This window comes from Eubalaena glacialis, chromosome 15 (assembly GCF_028564815.1).
Source record: "Eubalaena glacialis isolate mEubGla1 chromosome 15, mEubGla1.1.hap2.+ XY, whole genome shotgun sequence".
NCBI classification, from domain to species: Eukaryota; Metazoa; Chordata; class Mammalia; order Artiodactyla; family Balaenidae; genus Eubalaena; species Eubalaena glacialis.
In genome coordinates, this window is record NC_083730.1 from 20,107,927 (window position 1) to 20,124,332 (window position 16,406).

The 16,406-nt window shown below is 39.1% G+C and overlaps 1 protein-coding gene across 20 annotated transcripts in view; it reads left to right on the plus strand.

The window, feature by feature from the left end:
- The window catches only part of TCF4 (transcription factor 4), a 354,624-nt gene that overhangs the window by 314,433 nt on the left and 23,785 nt on the right, over positions 1-16,406 (plus strand). For 15 of the 20 annotated variants that reach the window (XM_061170094.1, XM_061170093.1, XM_061170097.1 and 12 more), the window contains 4 exons: positions 1,602-1,669; positions 2,789-2,867; positions 5,480-5,556; positions 8,505-8,708. In XM_061170094.1, the coding sequence (XP_061026077.1) occupies positions 1,602-1,669; positions 2,789-2,867; positions 5,480-5,556; positions 8,505-8,708 (428 nt within the window). The remainder of the gene's footprint in view (positions 1-1,601; positions 1,670-2,788; positions 2,868-5,479; positions 5,557-8,504; positions 8,709-16,406) is intronic. The other 5 variants (XM_061170096.1, XM_061170099.1, XM_061170112.1 and 2 more) reach the window with 1 other exon arrangement.

Consider the following 16,406-nt stretch of genomic DNA (forward strand, 5'->3'; position numbering starts at 1 on the left):
CAAATGAGTGTGGGTGTGAGTTTTGTTAACCAAATAAAGCACACATCAAAAGATTATCAAACTATCATACCTAACATATAAATATATAAAAATAACAAGCATAATTTAACTATGCTAAGCAGAGGTCAGGATAAGCTAGAGACGAAGGTAATTTGACCATTAGCGATCTGATCCCATGACTGTATTTTACAGATCTGGAAGCTGAAGATGTCACATTTGCCAGAAGGTTTGCTTTCTTGGGTTGAGGATAGGGTTGGGAATTTTTCTTAAATTTTAAATGTGTAATGAAGTTTTGCTTGGATTAATCAGTTGATTTAAGATTTCCTTTTCTTACTTCACAAAATAGTGAGAAACATCTCCTGGAGCTTAGTAGGTTTTATTTAAATATTATATCTATTTGCTTATGCTGAGGCCTTAATAAATGTAAAAGAGGAACACCACTGGCTATACCATTTTATAAAGGCAAATTACTTTCAAAAGACACTTGTTAGATAGAACTGGCTTTGAATTATATACCAGAACCTATATCCTTTTATTAACAATACAGTCACCCTTCAGTATCCTTCCAGCGGATTGGTTCCAGGACCGCCCAACAGATACCAGAATCTGAGGACGCTCAAGTCCCTTTATAAAATGGCGCAGTATATGCATATAACCCTTGCACATCCTCTCATATACTTTAAGTCATCTCTAGATTATTTATAATACCTAATACAATATAAATGCTATGTAAATAGTTGCCACCAACAACAAATTCAAGTTTTGCTTTTTGGAACTTTATGGAATTTTTTTTTTCTGAAGATTTTTGATCCGAGGTTAGTTAAATCCTTCGATGCTGAATCTGTGGATACAGAAGGCTGACTGTACTCTTTGTTCATCTATTTTGTAGATAGAAACACCAGTGTTTAAGATAATAGAGATTGCTTCATCATCATGTGGACTTATTTTATCTCCAGAATTTGAGACAATATTGACTTTTAGTAGCTAAGGGTTCAAATTCTTTAAATGTGAACAGAGACTTAAAATGTGTGGAGAATATATGTTACTTAAAATATTAAAAATATTTTCCCTCCTAGGAAGGCAGGCCTGTTATAGATTTTTTTGTTTTATTTTGTTTATTGTGGAACTCTGAGAGGAGTATCTCATTTTGCTGTATACCAAAAAAAAGGTTTTTTTAAATTTGAAAGCAGATGTAAATCATTCATGAAGATAATTCAATTTACTATATAAAATATAAAGAAAAGGCAAGCTCTGAGGATTTCAGGGACCTGAAAGTACTGCATCCTTTTTAGCAATGACCATCATATGCTCACCTGCTGCTGTTCACCACTAACCACTCATACACAACCAGGGAGAATGTAATAGCAACTAAAACACTTTATCTTTAAACCAGGGTGTCAGGTTTGTATTTTATCTGTAAAAAAATGTAACATGAATATATTTGACATCTACCTCAGCAAATAAATTAATGCTAATTAAAGATTAATGTGTTATAATTAGCATTAAAAATGCAATTAAATTGTGAGTAAATGGACCAGGAATAGAAAATCGTTTGGCGTCTCACTGCCTGGCTTTTCATATTCTGCCTTTTGTTTTTGCAGCAAATAGAGGAAGCGGAGCAGCGGGCAGCTCCCAGACTGGAGATGCTCTGGGGAAAGCACTTGCTTCGGTGAGGAAATATTGACTTTGGACTTCATATGTACCATGGCAGAAGGGTGAACTTTAATCAGAAGTGGACATTTAGAATTTTAGAAAATGGATGGCAAATAGCTTTGATTTTTGGAAAGGCTAGCTTCCTTGCATAATGATCATTGGAAAATTTGAGGAGAGAACTCTGAAGATTCCAGCGCATGGCTGGTCTCTTCCATCTTGCCTCCTCTGCTTCCCGGTACTCAGTCGTGGATTGGTGGATATTCTTAGGGCCTTGAAGAGGATAGATTTTCTATCTTGATGTCTTATTTTCTTCTAAAGTCGTTTGGGTACTCACTGATTGACTGACTTTGCAAGGGGTAATTCCAAAACACTTTGCAAAAGGCATTTCAGAAAAATGACCATAACTGAGACCCATGAGAAATTGTCACATAATTGGCACTCGGCTTCTCCGCTTTGCCCACCCACTGCCTAGGGTCTAGCATCCAGCTTTCCTTGCATGTTCACTAGTGACAGATGGCACCCTTCCTTGTCTGAAGGAGTGTACGTGGTATGGTGTTCAAAAGCCGAATGTGATCATTTGTAAATGTGAGTGGAGACTTGTTGCTCTAACATTTTGTCTCTTCAGTTGGTTTTTCCTTACCATTGGGGGCAGAGATGAGTTTGACTTATATTAGCATTGTGACCTAAGGAAAAGTTTTTCTTCAGTCTGAGCATTCTTACGCCTTGGAATCAAATGCCTTAAACATAATGCAGAAGGGGTTGGACAAAAATCTTAGAGATGATGCTGTCCAGCCTCTTGTTTTATGGAGGAGGGAAAGGGAGGTTTGGAGTATCTGTGTAGGTTGATGGCCACTCAGCCATGGGAGGACATGGGAGGAAATGGGCGAGAACTAAAGTTGGCTGACCCCAGTCCGGTTCTTTTCCCACTGTCTTATACCACCTCAGTAGATCTTCTATTGAAAAATCAATTAAGTTTTTCATTTTAGAATATTGGTACTACAGTTGATCATTGAATGTATTGTGTACCTTGGGATTTGTAAATGAATTGCATTGACACTTTGTAGTTTAAAATTGTTGAATATTTATTCCCAGTGAATGAGGGTTTGTTTTTTTTTTTTCTCCCCACTGTTTTAAGATCTATTCTCCAGATCACACTAACAACAGCTTTTCATCAAACCCTTCAACTCCTGTTGGCTCCCCCCCGTCTCTCTCAGGTACAGTACCATAAATCCACTGCATCCGAGTGTCAGTTTATGGAATGGTTTCCCCCTTACACTTCCTGTGCTACGAGGTGGAAACTCACTCCCTCCAAAAGCTCAAAACAGAGCATTTCTGGACAGACGAATAGGAAGGGGTGGGAGAGACAGACTGCCGTACGATGGCGAAGTCATTTACATCCAAAAATTTCTTAAAAATCACGTGTTTTTAGAATATACAGGCATGTGGGAAACTTCCTTCTTAAACTTTTCTTGACTCTGTAGAAGATACTCCACAGAATAATATACTCCAATGAAACATCTCAATGAGAAAACCCAGTTCACATCGTCATGAATAGGAATATAGATTATGTAGTCATCAGATATAGACTATTCAAAAGGATCATTTCCCACAGAAATTTTAGGCTTTTCAGATTCCCTCTTTAAAGTCCGTGTTATTGGAATGTTTGAAGAAAACTATAATTGTGTAAATAAATTGTGATGTAACTGTGCGGAATAAAAGGGGATGTTTGCCATTTAATAGAACAAATTAACATGACCTGTGGCTTCAAATAATAAAATTATAAGTTGTTAAATTGTGTTAGTAAAGCATTGCACTTTTCGGAGCTCCATTTTAAAGGCTCATTGCCTTCCCAGTATAAATGCTTCCAGAAAGGCCTTGTCTGGTACATGTCTCTTCTCTTTGGAAAGAGGACAGGTGGCTTCCTAAAAAAAAAAAACAAAAAAAACGAAATCACATCTGTACCTGATTGAAACCTGACCTTACTGTAATTTAGACTGGAGTCACTTGCCTGAATGTTGCCACCTCCATCTCTGTATTATTCCCTGCATGCAGCACTCGCATGGCCCCTTATAACGTGGGTTCCCTGGTAAAGAGTGGGAGGTTTCAGATGGCCACAAAGCTTTCAGAGTGGCTTAGGTGAGACTTCATATCAGCCTTTTCCAAGCCTCCATTGACATGAGGGGGTCACAGAATAGAGAGGGAAATAGCTTGGACCTTTTAGTTCATATCTCCAGAGAGACAATGTTGAAACTGGGAAGAGCCAGAGATGACATTAAGAAGATAATGGAGCAGCAAGGAAATACTCCCCATGACAGAAAAGTCAAGTTCAGAATTGTTGTACACTTCCGGCTCAGTGCCATATTGTTAGGCTCTGGAAAATGATCACAGGTGTCAATGTCCAGAGCCAGAGAAGGATTGAGACAACACGGAGCCCAGTGAGGCCAGGGATGAGGGAGTCTGGACAGGGAGAACTCCCAAGTTCCCCATTTCAAACAAAGCAGCTCTGATTTCATCTATTTTATAATTTGGAAAAAAGAATATTCTAGAACCTAATAAAGTTTGAGAACAGCTGTTTGAGTTGAATGCTCTGATTTACAGATGGACATACGAAGGCCCAGAAAGAGTATGGGATTTGCTGAGGATCCATCAGTAGCAATATCAGAGCTCAGGCTGGAATCCGGGGCTCACCACTCTGTCACTCCACTTCCAGGTTAAGGATGGGAGGGGAAAGTTACGATGAACAAATCATTCCAGAAAACACCACAAATCCCCCAAACCTGAGTAGCATGCTTTATGTGGAAGACACTGGAAACAAGGCCATTTTGGGGTGCTGGTAATCCATCCTGGAAGAGCACATGTTAGGAAGAAAGAACTTTATGAAGATATAAATATGGGGATAGATGGCTATTTTCACACCAATGGCTCTGTCCAGATTCTGTCACTAAAAGTAATTGAACGAAATACTCTATTTTTATTTAGCATAAAAATACACACACATGCACAGCCAGAAATGGCAGGAAGAATGGATTTTTAAAGTGCTAACAGTGTCGGAGCATGAGATTTCAGTGAGATCATAGATTTTTTTTCCCCTTTCTTGAATTTTTTTATTTTCTAAGTTTTCTACATGGAGTATGTATTATTTTAAATTTCAAAGTGGTTTTTATTTTGAAAGTGGTAGGTTAGACATGTTATATTTATTATAGCAGGAATCTTTCTTTACCTTTAAGTTTAGTGAATCATTAAAAACGTGTTTTCTTGGGAAGAAATTACTTAATGTTATATTGAGTGTTTAAATTTCTGGTTTAGTGGATCGCTGCCAGCTAATCTTATTTCCTTGAAAAGTTTCTGAAGGCTTATCCTTTCTTAAGGATCATTTAAAAAACAAGTAGCAGAGCTGCTTTTCATTGGTGAGAGAATTTTGGTTTAACAAACTGGCTTTGCATGAGGGTGTAATGAAAGCCCCTCTTTGCGCTCTTAAAAGTACCTTGACTGTGTATGATAGTTTTCTATCAAAGGGACATTTCTCTAGCTAAAATTCAGAATCACTTAAGTGTTCCCTTTTAGGAGGAAGCCTGAGAGAATTCTGAGTCCATGTACAGTCTACATATTTTACATTTAAAATGTTTTCCTTGCCCCCAAATTCTACATATTTTACATTTAAAATGTTTTCCTTGCCCCCAAATTCTTGTATGGGAAGTTTACGTGTATTTCCCTGTTGTCCAAGTAGAAATCGATATTGCTAATTTTTACAAGAACTGTTTAAAATGTTGGTAAGATTATTTTTAAGATTATACAGATCTCATTGTAATTCCCATATTCAAATCAGCAGGCACAGCTGTTTGGTCTAGAAATGGAGGACAGGCTTCATCATCTCCTAATTATGAAGGACCCTTACACTCTTTGGTAAGTTTCATCTGCTCATCTTCACTCTGGCCATTCTTTTTTTTTTTTTTTTTTTTAAGATTTTTTTTGATGTGGACCATTTTTAAAGTCTTTATTGAATTTGTTACAGTATTGCTTCTGTTTTATGTTTTGGTTTCTTGGCCACAAGGCATGTGGGATCTTAGCTCCCCGGCCAGGGATCGAACCCACACCCCCTTCATTGGAAGGTGAAGTCTTAACCACTGGACCGCCAGGGAAGTCCCCACTCTGGCCATTCTAGGCCATGTGTCTCTTTTACCATCGAGTTCACTCTCCAAGATTCTTATTTTCACTAATAGGAACTTTCGTCTGACGTAAGCCCACGAGTTTGGTTAGAGCCAGAGTTATTAGACTGTGCTTGTTCCTGTTTATAGATTGTAACCCAGATACTACTACAGTGGAAGCCTCAGGGCTCTAAATATCTAGAAGCAGGTAAGAGATTAAGAATCTTGGAAGGATCATGGCCTCCTCCCCTTGTTGGAGGAAGATGTGCATCAATGATTAGATGCCTCTCCTGACATGAGAGTGCTGGAGTTCCAACTATGCTGTGGAGCTGGAGCACTTGGAGAGTCTACATCTCTCTGCTTTGCTTTCCAGAATAACAGGTTTATAGGCGTTTTCTTCTTGACCTCTGAATAAGAAGCCTACTGCTTATTTCCTCATTCACTTTGATTCTCGTGGAAATCTAGTAATTTCATTAAATCTCTCTTGTAGGGAATAGCTGAAAATTTTCCCTTGGTGTAATTAATATTATAAATAATCACATGATGATTCAGTGTTTGACACTCAGCTCTAGGTGGAAGGGGCTGGAAACATGCATGAAGCAACACTGCTCTATGCAGTGTCTGGTCTGTATATGAGTCAGATGGGGAAGGGTAGCAGCAAGGAGCTGTCCTTCAAGGTTGAGTTTCCCCTTTTCTCTGCATATTTTGAGATGGAACGTGGAAGTAGGCATCGATCTATCTATCTATCTATCTATCTATCTATCTATCTATCTATCTATCTATCTTTATGTTGTCTTGTCAGCCGTTCAGGGTTTCCTTTCTTCCTTTTGGCTAACGATTTAAATTAAGGAAAATCTAAAAATGCAGATACAAAGGTGGATTTCCCCTTCACTGTGCTTTTCCATGCTGTCGTGTGTAAATCAGCCCCCTCCACATTTTAGCCAATAATATGACCACAGATTGAGACAGTGTAAGCACTGCCTACATAAGCCCTATGAATCTACAGCCCACATCCAAATAAGCCATCGTTCTTTTAAGTGTTTCCTTCCATTAGTCAGTCTCTGGGACCCATCGATCAAAACTGTGTTTTTTCCAACTATAGAACTGTGAAGACTAGGTTTATAGTTGTGAACGGCAGCTTTAATTTTCTTTGAATTCTCAACACTCAAGAGGGGATTCCCAAGCAGAAACTGCTCTCCACCAGGAAGCTGTGAGCCAGAAAGGATGATAGGCACGTGTATTATTTCTTTTCATGCTCACACTTACACTTGGAAGTGTATATCATCATTCCTATTTTTATAAATTAAGAAGTATAGACTCAAAGAAGTTTAGTAACTTTTCCAAGGTCACATAAGCAGCAGAGCTAGGAGTTTAAGGGAGGCCCCTTAACACCAAAGCCCACCAAATCAGAAGGCTCTGTACCATAGACTGACTGTATTAGACACACGTTCTTTCTGTTAGTAGGGAATAATTAGAAATTGTTTTTCTCATGTGGGAGAGCTGGTATATCTGTTTGCACAGCCCCTTGGAAATCAAAGTGGATTGTAGCATGATCCAGTACAAAGAGGCACTAGATTTGAAGACTTAGATTGTAACCCTGACTTTACCATTTCCTGGCAGTGTGACATTGAATAATTAATTCACTTAATTTCTTTGAGCCTCATTTGCACGTCTATAAGGAAGGGATAATAATGTCTTCCCTGCTTGCTTACACATGTAGAATGAGGCTCCAGTGAGACAGTGTATTTTAAAGTGCACCCTGGAGATGTTTGTTTGATATCATTATTGATCACACTGAAAAAAATGAATACACATCTCCATGTCCAATTTCTTCACCAAAAACTATCCATATAGGCTTTATCCAGCTGTGGAAAACTAGGATCCTAATGGCTGGGGTGAAAAAAAGATCAGCTGGTTTTTCATTTTATAAGGTAGTGAGTTCTATACTATAGTAAGGGCTTTGGAATCAATTAGAAGCCCCCGGTGAACAATTCATTCAAGTCTTTATGATTCTTCAGTCTTGAAATCTCCTACCACTTTGGTTGACAGAATTTTTGCGATTTTTTTCTTTAACCGTTTTGAGGCTCCAGTTCCCTTTACACACACACACACACACACACACACACACACACACAAGCTGGTGACAGTAGCTAGAAAGCAAGAAACACAGTAAAAATTGTTAGTACTCGATAAGAAATTAGTCTGTACGCATTTACCTGTCCCTGACTTGATACATAACACTATATCATATGGCACAGAGGAAACCCAGGAACTATGCCCTTAAGAAGATAATTTAATTGGGAAACTATAAATAGGTCACCTTTCCATTGTTAATTTTTTGAAATCTTTAACAAATGCCTGCCAGAACGTTCCTTAAATTCAATAAATGTTTTTTCTTTTCTGAAGTAAATCTAAATTCTCTTTCAAAGTTATGCAATGTAGTGTAGCATATGTACTAACAATGTCCTGGAAGAATTACTGAATTTGTTCACAAAAAATTACACTATAATTATAGCATTAACAATTTTCACCAGTTTTCTAGGAAGGTCACTATTTATTTTTATTATCATTTTAAGGAAATAAAGTTTACTGGAAACATATATTCAGAGACCCAAAGTGTGATTCGTGTCAACTCAGGTTTTACTTATATAACCTACACACGAATTTCGAACTAAATCAAATTTCACATCATTTATTAACCAACAGCAAAGCCGAATTGAAGATCGTTTAGAAAGACTGGACGATGCTATTCATGTTCTCCGGAATCATGCCGTGGGCCCGTCCACAGCCATGCCTGGTGGTCATGGGGACATGCACGGAATCATTGGACCGTCTCATAATGGAGCAATGGGTGGTCTGGCCTCAGGGTACGGAACCGGTCTTCTTTCTGCCAACAGACATTCACTCATGGTAAGTGACTAAATTTGGGGACTCTAGTTATCTTATAGAATTAGAATTTCTAGTACAAATACTACTGCTGCAGTTTTTTCTTTTGTAAACAGCTTTATTGAGATGTAATTTATTTAACCTACAATTCACCCCTTTCAGTTTTACAGTGTACTGTGTTCTACATATATTCTCTGGGTTATGCCATCGGCACCAGAGTCTAATTTTAGAACATTTTTGACCCCTACAAAAAGAAAAGAAATCCACATGCCCGTTAGCAGTCACTCTCCATCCTTCCCTCCCCCTAGCCCCTGGCAACTACTAACCTACTTTCTGTCTCTATAGATTGGCCTAGTCTAGATGTTTCCTATAAATGGAATCCCACAGTATGTGGTGGTCTTTTCTGACTGGCTTATTTCACTTAGCATCATGTTTTCAGGGTTTATATATGTTTTATCATTTATCAGAGCATCATTCATTTTTATTCCCCAAAAGATTCCATTATATAGCTATACGTTAAATTTATCCATTCATCAGGTGATGGATATTTGGGTTACTTCCAGTCTTTGGCTATTAGGAATAATGCTCCTATGAGCATTCATGTACTGGTTTTAGTGTGGACATATGTTTTCATTTCACTTAAGTATAAACCTAGGAGATCATTGCTGGGTCATTGCTGGTGTGTTCAAATCTTCAGTTTGGTGACTTCAGCTAAAGGACCCAATGTTCATGTTACATTGCTGGCATTTCACATGTGAATAGGTTGGATTTTTTCAATTATTATTAATCTTTTGCTTCTGAGTATGGGAGGTAGAAATTTATGGTGTGTCTGTCTAAATAGATGATGTGGCACCATGTAATTTCAGTATATTGTAGTTTTACCACTACCTATTTACGAATGTGTTTATTTGAGTAACATTTAAGCAGATTTGTCCATATTACAATTGAAATTTCAATTTTGCCACTTACTTTTGGAAAGGACTTGGGAGTGCATTCTTTCTTGGATGATTACAAAGATTCAGCAAATCTCCCTAACAGAATGTTAAGTGATGACAATTAATGAGGTGACCATATGGGTGGGGAATTTAATATGACTAGTGATTCTGCGTAATTCTGCTCTTTACAAACTCCTGACCAGAGGACACCTTAGTGTCTTGTTTTGTGCCTTACAGGCTCTCAGAAAGTTACGTGTATGAAGGTCTATTTTCCATGATCACTAGAGCATCTCTTAAAGATGATTCCAAAAGGAGAATGCACAATAAGTACAGGTTATTCTGAGGCTCTTTAAGTTCTTTTCTTGTTCAGAAGTATTCTTCTGCCGTCCTTTGCATTTCTCTTAATAAAAGATTAAGAGTCCCATCCTGAGCGGTATGTTATGGAAACCTGCAACCAATTTGAAACCAAAAATACTGGTGTATAAATAGAAGCAATGAACTCACTTCTAAAATGTGGAAAGGTATTTTTGAATGCCAAAGCTAAATCTTTTTTTTTCTTTTTCTTTTTTTGCTTTTCATAGACTCTACCCTAAAAATTCCTCATTGAGTAAAAGTTGTTTGTCTATTCATGGCAGTTGCTAAGAGTTTACAAAAGGAAAATCTAGATTTTAATTTAGCTTGGCCTCAGGTAATGTGCTAAATACGCTTGGGATGCATATAATATGAGATTTTAGTTTGTACAGCTTTTTTTTTAAACTACAATGTTTAAACAATACTGCTTTTAATTAAGAAATCTGGCTTTATTAAAAGCCAGATCTGTGACTTACAACCATTTCTGTATATCTGCTCTCAATCAAGAGAAAAATAGTTTAATTTCTGTAGCTGTGTTCGTTTTGCATATGTTAAACGGATGCAACGTGCACCCAGGACATTGCTTCAGAGACAGGTTTTTTTTTTTTCCATAAATATGTAAAGTTTGCTCTTAAATACCAGATGTAGGTTAAGTGGTTCTTTAAAATAATAAACTCTACAGAGATGTTTTCTGGACCCTTTTATTTGACCTTTGAATTGCTTCCTCTTTGAGTTTGAGTCAGAGGTGGGATAGGAGGAAGAGACTAGAATCATCTTTGGAGATGGGAAGTGGGAGTGACCCAGGTGGAGGGGGAGGGGAGAGAATGAAACAGAGCAATAGAAAAGGGGAAATAATCGGCCAATATTACACAGAAACGTCTTTAATGATTTTGAAAGAAACGATGCCGAAGCAATAAAACTGCTAGTTTCGCTGATGAGGAAAAGTGCGCACTCACTCTCCTGAAGACGTTTCTAATTCAGTCAAGGGCGACGGCCGAGCCAACCAGATCACAGAGTAACTCCTAAAGCCATGGCAGGACAACCTGCTGCCCTTTTAAGCCGACGGAGGCGTAGCAGTCTTTCTCCTTTTTTCTCAAAAACATTCAGGGCGCCCAGTGCCTCTGAGCTCCTCAGCCCGAAACCCCAACGTGTGCGCAAGAGATCCGATCCTCATTTCTTGCCTTGCGCAAACTGGTATGACTTTTCAAACAAAAACATCAGAACAAAGGAAATAGTTTTTGAATTTAGTCAGTCTGAAGTTAGCCTTTGACCATTTGATACATTCCACAATAAAAAGGAAGCTGAAGGGGAAGGGAAAAACCCACCCCCCCTTCCTCCCCCCAGCAACAACAAAAAAAAATTCAAGGAAGATACTGGTAATGTTTTCCACATTTGAATGTTAATACATGAAACAGGCCATAAAACGTTGGCCAGCTGCAGTAAATAAAGTAGCAGTGGGAGGTACACCCTGGAAACGTGGGCCCAGCGCTGGTGGGAGTTTCATTCCCAGCTACGCACCTTCAGTTGTTGTTCTGGAGTGGAAGCGAGTTGCAGTAACGTAACACCCATCCCAGGGCTGGTTTTGTTTTGAGCCAATCTCCTTTATAACTCTCCTTAATAATTCCTTCTGATTAAAGAACAGATAGCTTTGAATTCTCTTGACCTCCGTCTCTCCTCGTTTCCTCTCTCCCTGCCTTCCAAAATCAAAACGAAATGGCTGGATCACTTGGAAGATGATAGAAGCGTTTCTTTCTGCAGCAGCTTGCAGTCGTGGTGGGGAGAACCGTGGTTCTGCCTGGGCCATTATGTTATCTCATTTAATTGCTAACATATTGTACTTAGCTTTTGATTCATAAAATGTTTTCCTTGGAGTTCTGAAGTAGGTCTTCAGTGAATTACTAAGTATTAGTATAATGAAAGGGATTTTTTTTTTTCTTCACAGCAGCAGGGCTCATAACACTCGAGCGAATGTTGATTCTTGTGGGCTTTCTAGATGATATTACTTGTCCATGCTCTTTCCTGCTCAGAAACCTTCACCGGCTTTCCATTATCTACAAGATAAAGACATATTTCTTAGCCTAGCTTATTAAGCCCATAACTGTCTACCAAAAGCCTTGTGCTTAGCTATTCCAATGCAAAAACTTTGCCAGCAAGACCAACCTCTGCATATTACCAGCATTTGCCCTGTGCATTCTCACTAGGTACGTCTTTTGCGTCTATCTGGCTTGTCCCGCTCTATCCACTGCTCTTAGTCTATCTCATTCCCACCCATTCTCAAAACTCTCACTCAAATTCTGTCTCTTCCAGGCAGCCTTTCCTTGCTACCTCCACCTGTGAGAGTCTTTTTCTTTTCTACTCTCACAGCGCTATGAATCATACCATTGGCTAGATATTTATTTTACCCACTTAGGCAAAGCTATATATTTTTGGTAGGTCTGACTTTTGCCTTACCAACTAGATTGTAAATTCCTTGAGTACCATGTATTACATTTTGTTTCCCTCCCAGTAGATAAATCATCAGTCAAAAGGGAAGAAAGGAAACTCATATTTTCTGAGTGCCTGACAAGTGGCCAGCCCTTCAGCTAGGAGCTCCATATACCTCATCTCAGGCCATCTTCACAAGAGCCCAGTGAGGATGGTAATGCTTTCCATTTTAGGTGTTGGTCAGATGAGCCTTAGAAGGTTTGAGTGATCAATCTCAAGTCCGGAAGCTAGATTTAAACTCAGGGGACTTTGACTCTAAATTCCATGCTCTATCTTACCATCACGAGCACTCCTCAGAGAGGATCTGTAGTTATACCTTTTAAGAACTAATTTTAGGTGGTTAGAACTCATGATTTTCAAATCTTAACAAATGTTGGTCGACAAGAGAGAAGTTTCTAGGTGTCTTATGGCCAATTTCCCAAAGCAGCTCTCTACCCACATGGAAAGGTAAAGAACTTTCCTCCAGTATGGTAGTATGCTGGATTAAATCCCACCTTGTCTAAACACTTATTCTTAAATCAACATGTCTGTGCTAAGTGGCAAGAGGTGTGGTGAGCGCTCCTTGCTAGGTGGTTGGAGTAGTTAATTTTAAAACATTAAGTTGTTTTTCTTACCTTAGCCTCCCAGTTTTCTAACAGAATCCAAGCAGAAATTTCGGAATGTGGGAGAATGAAGAAATAGCTGGGTTTATTACTAACCTGGTTAGAAACTCTTACCCAGATATCATTCCCCTCTGTGCCTCGGATATCAGTTCTTTTTTTTTTTTTTTTTGGCTGCGTTGGGTCTTTGTTGCTGCACGTGGGCTTTTGTCTAGGCCACTCTTCGTTGCAGTGCGCAGGCTTCTCATTGTGGTGGCTTCTCTTGTTGCGGAGCACGGACTCTAGGCGCATGGGCTTCAGTAGCTGTGGCACGTGGGCTCAGTAGTTGTGGCTCGCGGGCTCTAGAGCTCAGGCTCTGTAGCTGTGGTGCGCGGGCTTAGTTGCTCCGCAGCATGTGGGATTTTCCCGGGCCAGGGCTCAAACCCATGTCCCCTGCATTGGCAGGCGATTCTTAACCACTGCGCCACCAGGGAAGCCCTCGGATATCAATTCTGATACTAAATCATTAGATTTTTGATAAGTTACTGAAACAGCGGTTTTCCAAATATGTCTCTCTGTTGTACATGCAGTATTCAGATCCATCTGAATCCATGCAGTATTCAGATTCATGCAGTATTCAGATGAGCCCTGAAAAAAAGTCTTTCAGATGACCTCACTCCTCTTTTAACAGAACAAGAATGAAACTCACATCAAAAATATTGGGTTGGCCAAAAAGTTCATTCGGGTTTTCCATTACTGTCTCATGGAAAAACCGGAACAAACTTTTTGGCCAACCCAATATCTTCATGTGATTCTGTTCCTGCTCCTGATTACTCGTCAGTAGAGTCAGCAATGGTGGGATCATTTTAGGTGAAAAGCTCCTATACTATTAATATATAAGATTAGTGTGGTTCCCAGAGCCTTTTTGCTTAAAGCCCATCTATTCATTTCAAAAACATTTACCAAGTCATTACCAAATGCTGAGCTCTATGCTAAGGTGTGGTTTCTGCTCTCAAGGGGTTCACAGTCTCATAGGATAGGGTATATATTTTTTAAAAAATTGCTGCAGCAGTGTGGTAAGACTCATAGGAGAGCAGGGTCCAGCTCTGATATCTGGGAGGGAAGGATCAGATTGTCACTTGGTAGGTGTAGGGGTCTCCTAAGGATCTAGTTACCCTAGATGACCTAGGGGTGGAAGAGCCCTGTGAAACTCACCACCCACACCTGTTCTCCACAGCATCACCTGAGGCCTCTTACTAGACTCCTAGGTGACGATGTGGCACACAGTTCAGAAACCACTGGTATAAGCCAATCTTAGCCCACTTTCCCTCTTTTCAGTATCATTTTTAGTGTGACTTTGGATTACAAAGAATTCATTAGAAGGTCAGTCATTAGGTGAAGAAGCACCTTTTTATTTCAGTGACACTAAATATATGAGAGCTTTTACCACTTAGGATTTCAGGGGATAAACAACTTAAATTAGTTCTGCTTTTATAGTTCTTAAGAATTAGGACCATTGAATTTTAGATGCTGAAAGCACCGCAGAAGTCCTTTAGCCCATTGCTTTTATTTTACTGCTGAAGACTGAGGCCCAGAAGGGGGAAGTGACCCAGATATGGATACTCTCTGGTTAATGGCCGAGCTAGGATTAGAAACCAGACAAGCCAGCGACGAGACCAGCACTCTTTGTACTAAATATTACACTGCCGCAACAAATTTCCTCTCTAACCCGACGCCATAGCAATTTCAAAACTGTGGCTGGTATTACACGTGTTCTGTTAACTGATGAAACCCAAGAAAGCTCTTTAGTTGCCCCTTGGCTCTCTGCACCATGTTGCTATTTAGTTCTGCCAATCCGATTTGGCCCCAGGAGAGAGTAGTGGGCAGTGATGTGATACTTTGAGTGGCATTTACTGGTATGTTGTAATGCGAGTAGCAGAAGTCAGAAAACTCCGTTTCTACGTGGCCCTCTTCAACAAAGGTATGATCCGCAGAGGCTTAGTCATCCGCAGTCTTGTTCCTCTTGGGTTTTCAGGGATTTTGATTCCATACATTTCTGTGTATATTTGAGCACATACTTCATTTCTAAGCAATTATTAGCATATAATCTCAGAGACCCTTAGAAGGCATCTCCATCCAAATCCCTCTACAAATTCCCTGCCAAGCAGTGAACAAACCTCTATTAGCCTCCTTCCTCCAAGGCTGAGTAGCTCTAAATGACCATAAAGCCCATTTCCATCAGACTTTAGAAAATTCTTCCTTATGTCCAGCCCAAATTTAATTCCCTGTGAAGTTTTCATTTTTCTGCCCATTGGAGTCACCCCTAAGTCAACTCAACAAATACTTGAGAAACTTTCAATTATTTGAAGACAGTCTACTCGTTTTTGTTTTTTGTTTTTCTTTTTTTCCTCTAGGGTATACATCTGTATCTTCAAATATTTATCCTAAAAAAAAAAAAAAAAAAAGTTTTGACTTTATAACTTTCCAGTGCATTCTTCCAAGTTTAAAAAGAATACTCCCCCACTGCTCACCCAGGACCATTTAGTGTGTAGAATCTCAAATTGAATACAGTGCTCAAGGAATCATTAGCACAGACTAGGGTGGATCTATCACGAAACCCATTAAATACATTATGTCTTCATTAAAGGCCACCTAACAGCATCCTATTGGCAGTATTTGATGCCATCATCATTCTACTGACAAATACTGAACTTGTAATCAGCTGAAATCCATCGGCCACATGTCCGTCAACTGTCCTTGTGCACTATTTGTCGTATCAGTGAATTTCATACTGTTTCCGGTGTCAAGGTCTCCTTTAAATCCTCATTCAGTCACATATTCTGCAGCTCTGTTGTTGGCAAATTTGTCACCAAACGCCAGGTGTGCAGCATTCCCATGAACGAGGTTTATACAGAAAGACTTGTTCTTGGTGGAACTAAACTGAGTTGAGAGGTCATCGCCTGTGTTTCAGAGCATTTCGGAACTGTCTTTTAAATAGCCTGTTATAGAATTTCACCCAAGATCTTAGTCATCAACATCATCTTTCTATAGCTTCTACATTGGGTTTTGTTTTTCTTTAATGAGGATATTTGCCTGTCTCTAGTGTTCCACCATCTCTCCTACTGTCCACAATCATCAAAAATTTCTGAAAGCAGATTAGCAACCTCAATTGAAAGGTTTTATCTGTATCAATGTTGTACTTTGTTTTAAGAAAACCTGGGGGGAAAAGGCAGAGAGGGAAAATAACTTGAAGAAATTCCCTTCATTTAAAAAACTTCTGCCGGCTTTTTTGAGATATTATTGACATCTAATATATGTAAGTGTAAGGTGTACAATGTGACGATTTAATACATGTATATTTTACAAAATGTTTA